Genomic DNA, 11,714 nt, shown 5'->3' with positions numbered 1-11,714 from the left:
GCTTATACTTGTCCTTTTTGAGAATTACGATCTTCTTTGGTAAAACACTAATCCACAACAACAAACAATTAGAGTTTGCTTGCATTAGAGAAGGAAGATCTTATGGAGAGTAAAAGACACCATTGCACTGCTGGTTAGTCTGAGCACATTGTCACCAAGTAGCCGTGCATCGTGGCTGACCTAGTACTTCATTGACGCATAGCATTTATCTGTTGTTGCGGATTGGTGCTTTAACAAAGAAGATTGTAATATCTTGAGAAGGACAAGTATAAGCTAGGCTGCTGCATATGCTCACACAGGTGAAATACTCTAAGTGAAATTCAGTTCCCATTCTTTTTGGGAACAAAATTCAAGTTTTGCCCACCAATGCAGTCAACAAGTACCTCAAGATGGGGCATCGACAGCCAGATAATCGCTGCATCACTTTTGCCTAGGTGTCATTGAATGCTTTGGCAATAAACACCTGCGCCTCACCGAATGAAGAAGACCTGAAAGAACTGCTTGCAGTAGACAGAGACGAGGGCTCCCTGGCATGTTAGGATCAATTGACTACATGTATTGGGAGCAAAACCCTTATGTCCACCCCATTTTAACAGAGGCGAGCCCCCCCCCCCCAAACCAAAAATTTTAAACTCCAATTTCAGAGTCACGGCGTGTGGTGCGTCAGTGCTGTGAGCAGCGCCTTTTATTCACAAACTGCAAAAAAAAAGAAGTACTGGTCATTAACAATCAGTACACAATCACTAAGAAAAGACATACACGGTCATTGAAGATAAGTGCATGCAGCTAAGTTAGAAATGCCATTGTATAGAATGGAGAACAATTTGACAGTAGACACTTGAAAAAAAAAACAAAGCCGAAGGGAAAAGACAACAACAAAGTACTGGCAGGACAAAGCACGGATCCTTTTACAAACACACTGACGATTCTACTGCAAAGATCTCAACATAAGATGCAGTAATGGAATGGCCATTTGAAGCAGGGGACGGTCCAAGGGTTAAAGAGAAGAAAAGGGGACAAAAAGTTCAAAGCTATAAACTATGAAGGAGCTTTGCTTAACCGCCGGTCTCTTGAGATCTCGCTCTTAGGCATCGTGCATTTTGACGTAGGACAATTACATTTCAACACATGGTTACAATTCACGATGGAATGAACGATCATTGAACGATGACGGCCAGCTAATATTGTACCTGTGGTTCTTAATGGGTATACTTTTTTTTTGCTATAGTGCATTCGTGCTATATTCTCAACGATGTGCTAATATATATATATATAGGCAGGATCAGTCAAAGGTATTATGTTGTTGGCTCTTTCAGCCATGTGTTGTAAAGGAGTTCATGTTCAAGAAAAGAGGGATGTTTTAGGTAAAGCATAGAAAACATGATATGTAAGCAAGCGCCGAATATGATTGGTGATGCGTAGTGGGATAAAATGATGTTTTTAGTATCTCTGTAACTCTGCATTTCAGTAGTACACATGACTTTTGCTATTCCCTATTTCTACCACTTCATTGTTATTCATCATTCTTTACCCTTTTTCTTTACTCTTGATATCACATATTTATCTGTAACTTTGACCAGTCTGTAGTACTGGTGAGTATATCTTATCCAACTTAACAATCCAGTCCAATATTCTAACATATCAAATAAAGGTCATTTTCTGTGTCTTAAATTTATTACAGGTCATCTTTTTAGTGCTCACTAGAGGGAGGGCACTACAATTTATCGTCAAGCCGATCGGAAGCCACAACAGTCGTTTATGCCGCCTTCCAACCAAAGCAGTACGCCCTCAAGCGATACTAAATCTTTGCATTCATCCTCGGACTCTGATACCACATCTTCGAGAATGGCGAACGTCAGACCCCCGAAACTCAAGAAGAAGAGTGAAGCAAAAACGTGGCTTTTACTCTTCAGCTCTCTTGCGGAGACTAATAATTGGAGCGACTCCCAAAAGTTAGCTTATGCTTTGACCAGCATGCCCCAAGAAATGTCAACCTGGGCACTCCATAAAGGCTATACAACATGGAGGCAATTTGTACCAGCATTCAAGGAAAAGTATTGTAAACGCGTTGACCTCACCTGTACTGTGGAAAAACTCTGGGCGTTACGCATGGAGAAACGATACTCCAGATTGCGTGACTATGTCCATTGATTTGACGAATTGAAGATGCGTTACGAACGCGGCGTAACCGAACGGGAGGTGGAAGCTGCCGAAAAGTCACGCGTTCCTGCAAGTAACGAGGGTGAAACACGAAACACTGCAGAAAAGTCACGCGTTTCTGCAAGTAGCGATGTTGAAACACGAAACACTTTTGTACCAGAACCAGTGGTCACCATCAAGCCTGAAGCTTTCGTCAGGATGTTTGTCCGCGGTCTCATGCCTGACAGTTTACGTCTGCATGTGTCATCTACTGCCCCACAGGACGTTGAGGCTGCAGCAGAAATTGCAAAACGAGCCAGCTACGGACAATATCACGACCACGACACTGACTCGGACGACTTCATTTCATCCGACAACGATTGCCTCAAAACAAAAACGTGCTCGTCTAGGCGAACGGTCAAGTTGTCGAGTAGTGACTATAACAAGACACGAACGAAAGAAGGCTGCTCTGATTCCCTCGAACTATTAATCCAAGGTGTTAATCGTATGACAACTGCCATCGACAAGATGAACGGATCCAAGCAAGCATCGCCTGATGGACCTAGTGATAACAAGAAACCCTCGTCGAAGGCGCACCACAAGTCATCGAATACACGTATATGCTATAATTGTCAGGCGCCTGACCACATTGCAGCCCATTGCCCAAACCCATGCAAGTATTGCAGAGGCTCGCATTCCAATTTTCAATGCGAAAAGTATCCAAAAAGAAATCAAGCCTCCTCATCCGCTTTGTTAATTAAGTCGACGCATGAAAGCAGTATTGCCGAAAAGGAAGACTTCTACGCTATCAAAAGGAAGAGCAACGAGCATCAAGGAAGAGCATCTACGCAACCACCACGGCAGAAGATTAAGGTGTCAGATGCTCCAGCTAGAGATGCTCCCAACGCGCCGGAAGCATCTGCTGTGCATCTGACCGAGTCCCCCTTGGATGCAGGCAGCTTGATCGAGCGTCAAGTGTTTCATGTCTCATTGGCGCAATTGGCCGATTTGTCTCCACAATTGCGAACGCAAATCAAGGGCGTTTTGACGAAGCATCATAGCAAGGCACCACAACCCCAATCTATGCACTTACTCGAGGAGGACAAAGAAGAAACTACTCAGACCAATCATTTGCCTGAAGGCGATAGCGCCCCCCATACTTGGGGTAAAGTGAACGGGCAGCCGCTACGTATAATCCTGGACGGTGGTTGTACCTCGGTGATTGCAAGTCTGAACCTCATCAAGAAATTGGGAATCGAAGAAATTGACCAGGTCAATCGTCCATTGCAACTTGGTGACGGTCATTATGCGTCGCCTGTTGGTCGCGTCCCTAGTTTGTCCATCTCTATTGGTGACTCACCAGCAAAGAATTTTAGTGCTCTTTGCTTGGATGTGACAAGCTATGATTTGCTTCTTGGAAGGCATGCTCTTCACGATCTTCAAGTCGTTACCGGTTGGAAATACCACCGGTGGTCGGTCTATACACCCAATGGACTTCGGCCAATGGACGTTGAATATACCGCAATCCCAACCAAGGATAAACCAATGCCACAAGAACACGATACTGATTCTGCAGACGAATCTGAATGCGACGATGTACAAGATATGCTGTTAATGGTTTCGGTCCAAAAGGAATCGCAGGACGAGGAGCTCTTGCGTGAGAGCTCTATCGACGACCGTCTTGGCGATCTGCCCGAGGAAATTCAGGCAAGAAGTGATTTGAATCTAGTCATCAAAGATCAACTCATACAGTTAGTCCAAGACTACAAGCACATCTTTGGCACTTCGTACAAGCATCTGGCCCAAACAAATTTAGTGACCTTCCATGTTGACACCGGCGATGCAAAGCCTATCTATCATCGTCCGAATCCGCGTATGTCACATTCAGAGCTGGAACACCTAAAACAAGAACTTGAAAGTATGGTCTCGAACGGCATTTTGGTTCCAACCACCCATGATCGCAATAACGCTGATATGGGAGGATGGAGCTTCCCTTGTCGTTATGTGCGTAAAAAGAACAATGAACTGCGCTTGGTGACGCAGTTTCAATCATTGAACAAGGTGACGGCGCGTGACACCTGGCCTCTGCCGGATATTACCTCTTTGGTCGAACAACTAGGAAAAAGTGGTACCAAGGTGTATACTACCATCGATCTTCTCAAGGGATTCAATCAAATCAAGTGCGACGAAGAATCAAGAAACAAGTTGACCATCGCGACCCCTTTTGGCAACTACTCATATACCGTACTCCCGTTTGGAGTAGTCAATGGTCCGCATACATGGTCTCGCGCTATCTTTTTGGCTATGCAACCTTTCTTGGGAAGGTTTGTCGAGGCATTCATTGATGACATTACTGTATATTCCCCTGATTTGGACTCGCATCTCGATCACTTGCATCAAGTTTTTCAGCGATTGGAAGAAGTAAATGTGCGAATCAACGCCAAGAAAGCAAATTTCATGCGTGAATCGGTCGAAGTACTTGGATTTGTCGTCAGTCCCCAAGGTATACATCCTAGTGACACTCATTTGTCACGTATTCAAGACTATCCAAGACCTACAAACCCTACTGCGGTGCGAGCTTTCTTAGGACTATGCGGCTTTCTTCGACGACATGTTCAGAATTTTGCGATGATTACTGCTCCTTTGGTTGCTTTGACGAAGAAGAATCAGTCGTTCGTTTGGGATGATATGACGGAACAAGCTTTTCTGGATACGAAGAAGGCTTTGGCGAAAAGCTCCTTGTTGTCCTTCCCAGATCCATCCAAACCATACTACCTGTACTGCGATGCTTCGGATATTGGCATTGGTGCGGTGCTTGCTCAGGTACAATCCGATGGTTCTCTGCAGCCAATATGTTTCCTATCTCGCAAGCTTCAACCAGCCGAAGTGCGATATGCCACAGTTGAGAAGGAGTTGCTTGCAATTGTTTACTCACTGCACAAGCTGCGCAAGTACCTACTCGATAAAGTGTTTACAATTTGGACCGATAATTTGGCGGTGCGTTTCTTGTTCTCTAAGGGTGTCGATAACAACAGTAGCATGAGACTACAACGTTGGGTTCTGTCGTGTCAAGAAATTCGCTTCAAAACGAGACATATTCCTGGAAAAATGAACAATGCGGCGGATGCCCTTTCGCGATATCCACCGGCGGAAGTACCAGGAGAACCAAGTGGCGAAGACAATCTGGAGGACTTATACGACCACAACTTCTTGATCATGGAAACGTGGTACGAGCCCGATCTGCAGGAAATCTGCTATTATCTTGCCGCACCAACGAACCAGTCGTTCTCTAAGGCGTTCAAGCATAAGGCGAAAAGATTCAAGATGGTAAACGAGCATTTGTACCGAGCTGTTGGTGATCGCTGGGTCAAGATTCCACATGTTGATGAACGCGATGCTGTTCTTGAAATGTTGTATGATGGTCATGGACACTATGGAATACATGGTACCTGGGCTCGACTTTTTGCCTCTTTTTGGTGGCCAAGCGCATATAACGACATGTGTCATTATATTAAGTCGTGCAAAGATTGCCAATTGTTTTCAAACCTACCAAGGCGGTATGTCCCAGGATGCGTTCCGGTGATGCACCTTTTTGAACAATTTTCAATTGACTACATGGGTCCAATTACACCTCCTTCTCCAACAGGAAAAAAATATGTACTACTGGCGGTAGAACATTTTACATGCTGGCCTGTGGCGATTGCGACCGAAAAGGCTGATGCAATAACGGTGGCCGACTTTCTTTATGACCATGTCTTCAGCATGTTCGGTCCCAGTACCCATCTTCTCTCGGATAATGGCACCCATTTTGTTTCTCAAGGCATTGAATTGTTTCTCAAGAAATTGCAAACTCATCATCGTTATATTGCGCCGCTACATCCTCAAACAAACAGAAAGAACGAAAAAATGGGAGGAACCATTATGCAAGCTATACGGAAATTGGTACGAGTCCATCCGGATACATGGGAATCTATGTTACCTGCTGTTTTGTATTCCTATCGTACGAAATCCCACGAAACCCTCAAGATCACGCCGTTCGAATTGATGTTCGGCCAAGCACCAGGCGACAACGGCAAGGACATTATGGCAGCTTTTGGGTCTACATTGGGCTATCAACGCCTTTGCAAGTTAGTGAATCGAAACATAAAGGCTGATGAACTCATCGATTGTCCGGAGCCATCACTCGTTCAAGATTTCTAAGCAAAATTCAAACCCGGTTCACATGTTTTGCGAATCAAGGCAGTCCGTAAAGGCAAGCTCGACCACAAGTACACACCTGAGCGATTCTTGGTGGTGGCAGCGTTTGCAAATAGAACTTATTTACTTGCCAATGAATCAGGCCGCCTACTCAAGAGAAGGGTTAATGAAGACACATTGCGTGCCTACCACGACTGCCAATTGAAGGTGACGATCGGGTCGGCAGCAAACAGAGTGGGGGATGATGATGCGTAGTGGGATAAAATGATGTTTTTAGTATCTCCGTAACTCTGCATTTCAGTAGTACACATGACTTTTGCTATTCCCTATTTCTACCACTTCATTGTTATTCATCATTCTTTACCCTTTTTCTTTACTCTTGATATCACACATTTATCTGTAACTTTGACCAGTCTGTAGTACTGGTGAGTATATCTTATCCAACTTAACAATCCAGTCCAATATTCTAATATATCAAATAAAGGTCATTTTCTGTGTCTTAAATTTATTACAGGTCAATTGGCAATATACTAATTCTCTCTATTCCCTCTTAGAACCAAAGATACACGTACCTGTCAATACATCATAGGGACCAAAAGATGTGAGTATTACATACTATATATGTCTGTAAAGAAGAAACAAGAGTGGAAGAAAGTAAAACAAGGGCTAATATATAAGTATAAAGTCTATAGAGAAAGGGATACAATAAAGGACAAAAAAAAAGAAACAAGTTCGGTTATGCATTTTGATGGCGGAAACGGGAGTTTTGGGGGACAACGGCAATGTCAGACAACTCATTGCTAATGCCTTGTGCTTCTTCGGTGAGCTTTCGCAGACGATCGGTCAGCAAGCTCAATTGTTCGTGGTTGCGTGCTTGAACCATTCTGCTTTCAAACTTGCGTTTTAAGGCAGTAATTGTTGCTGTATGCTGTTGGATTGCTTTAGCAAAACTATCTGTTGGTGATAGTTCTTGCTCCATTTCGGATTGGACATCCTGCTGTTCATTTTGCTGTTGCTGAAGGCTTGGATCAGTTGATGTGCTGGTGGCAGCAGTTTGCAATGCAGTATGCCATGCTTCCAATGATGGGCGAACTTTTACATCCTTCTCCTTCCGTTCAAACAAGAAACATATGCTTGCATGGGCGATGCCAACGTTCAAAAGCAGGGCACGAGCAAGATACCAGCTGCCCATCCTCGACCTTCACCTAAAAGTGCAGGAAATAAAAAGAAGTCAATACTTACCACAGGTACTGTAGAGTTATGGTAATCATCGAGGATATAAACTGGATGAAGATTGAAGAGATATACTGCTTACCATATAGGTGATGCTATCCAACTGAAAGGAGCTGACAACGAACTCGTCCTCCATACTGACATTCACCATTGCAGACAACAGCTGTTCATCAACGGTCTCAGCCTCTATTTCCTGCACACGAAGATGCCGTTCATCCTTGCTCATACGCCCAACTCGGTACGTTAGACGTTTGACTTCTTGCTGGACGTCAAACTCGACATCGAACGTCAGGATACTCATCAACAAGTCAAGACGATGGACACGTTTGCGCTTCAGATAAATTGTCTTCAGCTGGTTGTGCCATGACTCAACATAGTTGTTTGTCTCCATGTTCGTGTAAACTGCAGGTTGGTAGCATGCAGCCCACCGATCACAGCCTTGTTCACCAGTAACCCAGTATTTCTGAAAGTAAGTAATAAAGGGCTTTTGGTATCTACCAAAAGTAGACAAAAACTCGTGGAGCAGTTGTTGAAATGTATCAACATTACGTTTGTACATCAACGCGCGTAGCTTCTCACGGGCAATCTGCATGGCGATGGCCTTGCTTCTACCAGGCGACGACTTGATCTTGGAACGGACGTTTTTCATCCATGAGCGCATGATATGCCAGGTGCAAAACTGGATCGTACATGAGGGCCAGACAGCGTGGATGGCATTATCCTCAGGCAGGCTGCAGTCAATAGTGATGCGAAGTGGGTTTACACCAAGGGAAGCAAGCTGATGGAACCAGGTACCAAGGGGAGCAGAGGCAGTAGTATCGGTAAAGAGGTAGGCAACTGGAACACCTCGAGCTGCAACTGGATGGCGAATAACCATGGTATATAAAATACCATCAGAGTACTGGCTGGCATCAAGAGAAATAAACTTGGCATTCAAGAGCAAATCCTTCTGCCAAGGAGCAAAGAAACCGAATGTAAAGTTATCTTCGGTAAGACACTTTACTGCTTGCTGTTGCTGGTTTTCATCAATGGTGATCTTTTCATTGATCCACACAAAATATCCGATCGATTCAAGGTGTTGCAACCACAAAGACAAAGACGAGAAGTCATCATCATTTCTCTGTGATTTCTCTTGACGATACTTGTAGTAAATGTTGTATACATCTACTGTGCTCACGTATGCTTCACGTCTGTTGTCACCAATAGTGCAGTATTCACGCTGCATATACAAGCGCACGTCACGTACGTTGTATCCCTTATGCAATTCTTGAAGGATCTTGCTCTTGATTTCTTGTGAATTGGGCAAGTACTTGACATCTTCGCCGCTACCAGGAGTATGATCTGGATGACCTCCAGCAAAGAACAAATACACCTTTTCTGGCTCCTCTTCATAGCATACTGCTCTGAAGCGAGCTGGACAGCCAATCTTCTTTGATCTTTGGCGGATACGGATCGACTTTGATGCACCACCTTTGACACGATCGTTGCGCACACGGACGCCTCCAGAACGATGGCAAACATAACGCTCGGACCATTTCACTTTTCTTTTACGAGCTCTTTTGGTAGGGTGGATGTCTATAAGTGATGTTATATTGTGAGATAGATTAATGCAGGTACATAATTAATTTTTCCTTATTTGTATTCATTGTTGATTTATTATATTTCTACTTTCTTCTACTTCGTTTTCCTCAACAACTTCTCCCGAAATCGTCGCGTCATTCGCTTGTTGGATTTCATTGCCATTGCTTTCACAGATCAGAATTCCTTTGCCATTTCGGTGATCTTTTTTCACCCAGCAATGACCAGACACTTGAGGTGCGCGCTCGATCGTTGCTCTGTAGGTTGCAATCGGTAGCCACTCTGGAACACTCTCGTTTTCGAGGTCGAGAATAATAGGCGTGTTGCTGTTGTTGTTGGACATTTCGTGTTTTTAATAGCAGTAGTAGAAAAGTATGTGTATTGAAGAGGGCACTTGTTTATTTTTTTGATCTTTTTACTATAGACTATACTAGGTCCGCGATTCTCAATTATTTATAATCATACTTTAACAGAACGCACAAAGGTTTTGTCTCATATTGACATTTATCATCAGATGGTGCAATAATAAGAGATGCACGATTCCCCTCCATATATGTATTATTCTGTGTTTTTAGAGATGAAGGATCCATGTAGTATTGAAGAGACATTTTATTATAAAAGCTTTATTCATATATACTATTTATTAATGGCACTTTACAACCATAACTTTGGGTAGGGACCTACCTATACTTCTAACATCATATCATAAGCATAAATATAGTACTCACATCTTTTGGTCCCTATGATGTATTGACAGGTACGTGTATCTTTGGTTTTAAGAGGGAATAGAGAGAATTAGTATATTGCCAATCATATTCGACGCTTGCTTACATATCATGTTTTCTATGCTTTACCTAAAACGTCCCTCTTTTCTTAAACACGAACTCCTTTACAACGCATGGCTGAAAGAGCCAACAACATAATACCTTTGACTGATCCTGCCTATATATATATTAGCACATCGTTGAGAATATAGCACGAATGCACTATAGCAAAAAAAAAGCATACCCGTTAAGAACCACAGATACAATATTAGCTGGCCGTCATCGTTCAATGATCGTTCATTCCATCGTGAATTGTAACCGTGTGTCGAAATGCCAATGTCCTATGTCAAAATGCATGATGCCTAAGAGCGAGATCTCAAGAGACCAGTGGTTAAGCAAAGCTCCTTCATAGTGTATAGCTTTGAACATTTTGTCCCCCTTTTCTTCTCTTTAACCCTTGGACCGTCCCCTGCTTCAAATGGCCATTCCATTACTGCATCTTATGTTGAGATCTTTGCAGTAGAATCGTCAGTGTGTTTGTAAAAGGATCTATGCTTTGTCCCGCCAGTACTTTGTTTTTTTTTTCAAGTGTCTGCTGTCAAATTGTTCTCCATTCTATTCAATGGCATTTCTAACTTGGCTGCATGCACTTATCTGTAATGACCATATATGTCTTTTCTTAGTGATTGTACAGTGCTTCCAACAAGCAATGTCGCAGCCAGCCAAAAATGAAGTCGTTGGCCAATCAAAATCGATGTCGTTGGTTGGTCAAAATCAATTTCGCACTTTTGGAAACCATGTCGTTTGCATTTGAAAATGATGTCGTGTTACGATGATTTCTTGGCACTCGAAAAAATATAAAAATGAGGTCTTTCTTCTCCTGAGTCTGTTTTTTTTCTTTTCTTCAATTGCTTAAATTTTAATATGAGTACAATATTTTTATTTGAAGATGGGCATAGGAATGTCGTTGATGAGAATGGAGGTCCTGAACCCATAGAATATATTGTTGATCAGAATGAGTTCATTTAGAGCCGATTGCGACTCACGGTGAGTACTTGAAAAATATGCCCTCTAGTGAATCTTCATCTGTTTGTCCAATGCTGACAGAAAAGCCAAAAGATGAAGACATTCGTATGAAAGAGGTAAACACAAAGCGCGATTATGTGCGCTATTCCCTCCAAGATAAGGTTCGCTTTTTCGAACTGAAGATTGAAAAGTGTATGAGTGCATCAGCTACAGCGAAGCAGTTGGGTATTCACATTCGGACTGCTCAGAGATGGGTTAAACAGTACAATATGTGTCCTGATAGCATTTTTAAGGTTTGTAAGCAAATTGGTCGTAAATGTATCTTGAGCAAAGAGCATAAAACAGCTGTTATCAATTTTATTGATAGTAACCCTTCTGCTTCTGTTGTTGAAGTAACCAGGCATTTGTTGAATCGGTTCGATGATCTGAAAGTTTCACGTAGCACTGTTTACAATTTCATGAAAAGTGAATGCAACCTTTCGTTGAAGAAGGCTGACTTTCATTCTGTTGAAAGGAACAGTCCAGCCAAGGTTGAAGAGAGACATGATTGGGTTCATAAGTGGGAAAATACTGATATGAATTTTTTGACGAATTGCGTGTTTCTTGACGAGTCAGCTTTCGATATCAATATGAAACGCTCTAGGGCTTGGTCCAAAAAAGGTACGCGTGCCATTGTTACCCGACCAGTAACGAGAGCAAACACGACGTCGATATTGGGTGCCATCTCTGCTGAAGGTTTGATTACAATTGGTGTCAAAAAACCGAGACCAGCGAAGA

At 42.9% G+C, this 11,714-nt stretch overlaps 1 protein-coding gene across 1 annotated transcript; it reads left to right on the top strand.

Moving 5' to 3' along the window:
• Positions 1 to 6,345: 6,345 nt before the first annotated feature.
• Positions 6,346 to 6,498, top strand: BDB00DRAFT_742805 (uncharacterized protein; the record flags this gene model as incomplete). Its single annotated transcript, XM_053118481.1, has 1 exon — positions 6,346 to 6,498. A coding segment is annotated over one exon (153 nt), but the record flags the coding sequence as incomplete, so codon positions are not given.
• Positions 6,499 to 11,714: the final 5,216 nt, after the last annotated feature.

This window comes from Zychaea mexicana (assembly GCF_025766255.1).
Source record: "Zychaea mexicana strain RSA 1403 chromosome Unknown BDB00scaffold_145, whole genome shotgun sequence".
Classification (NCBI taxonomy): Eukaryota; Fungi; Mucoromycota; class Mucoromycetes; order Mucorales; family Lichtheimiaceae; genus Zychaea; species Zychaea mexicana.
The sequence above is the reverse complement of the archived record's forward strand: the minus strand, read 5'-3'. Positions and strand labels throughout refer to the sequence as shown.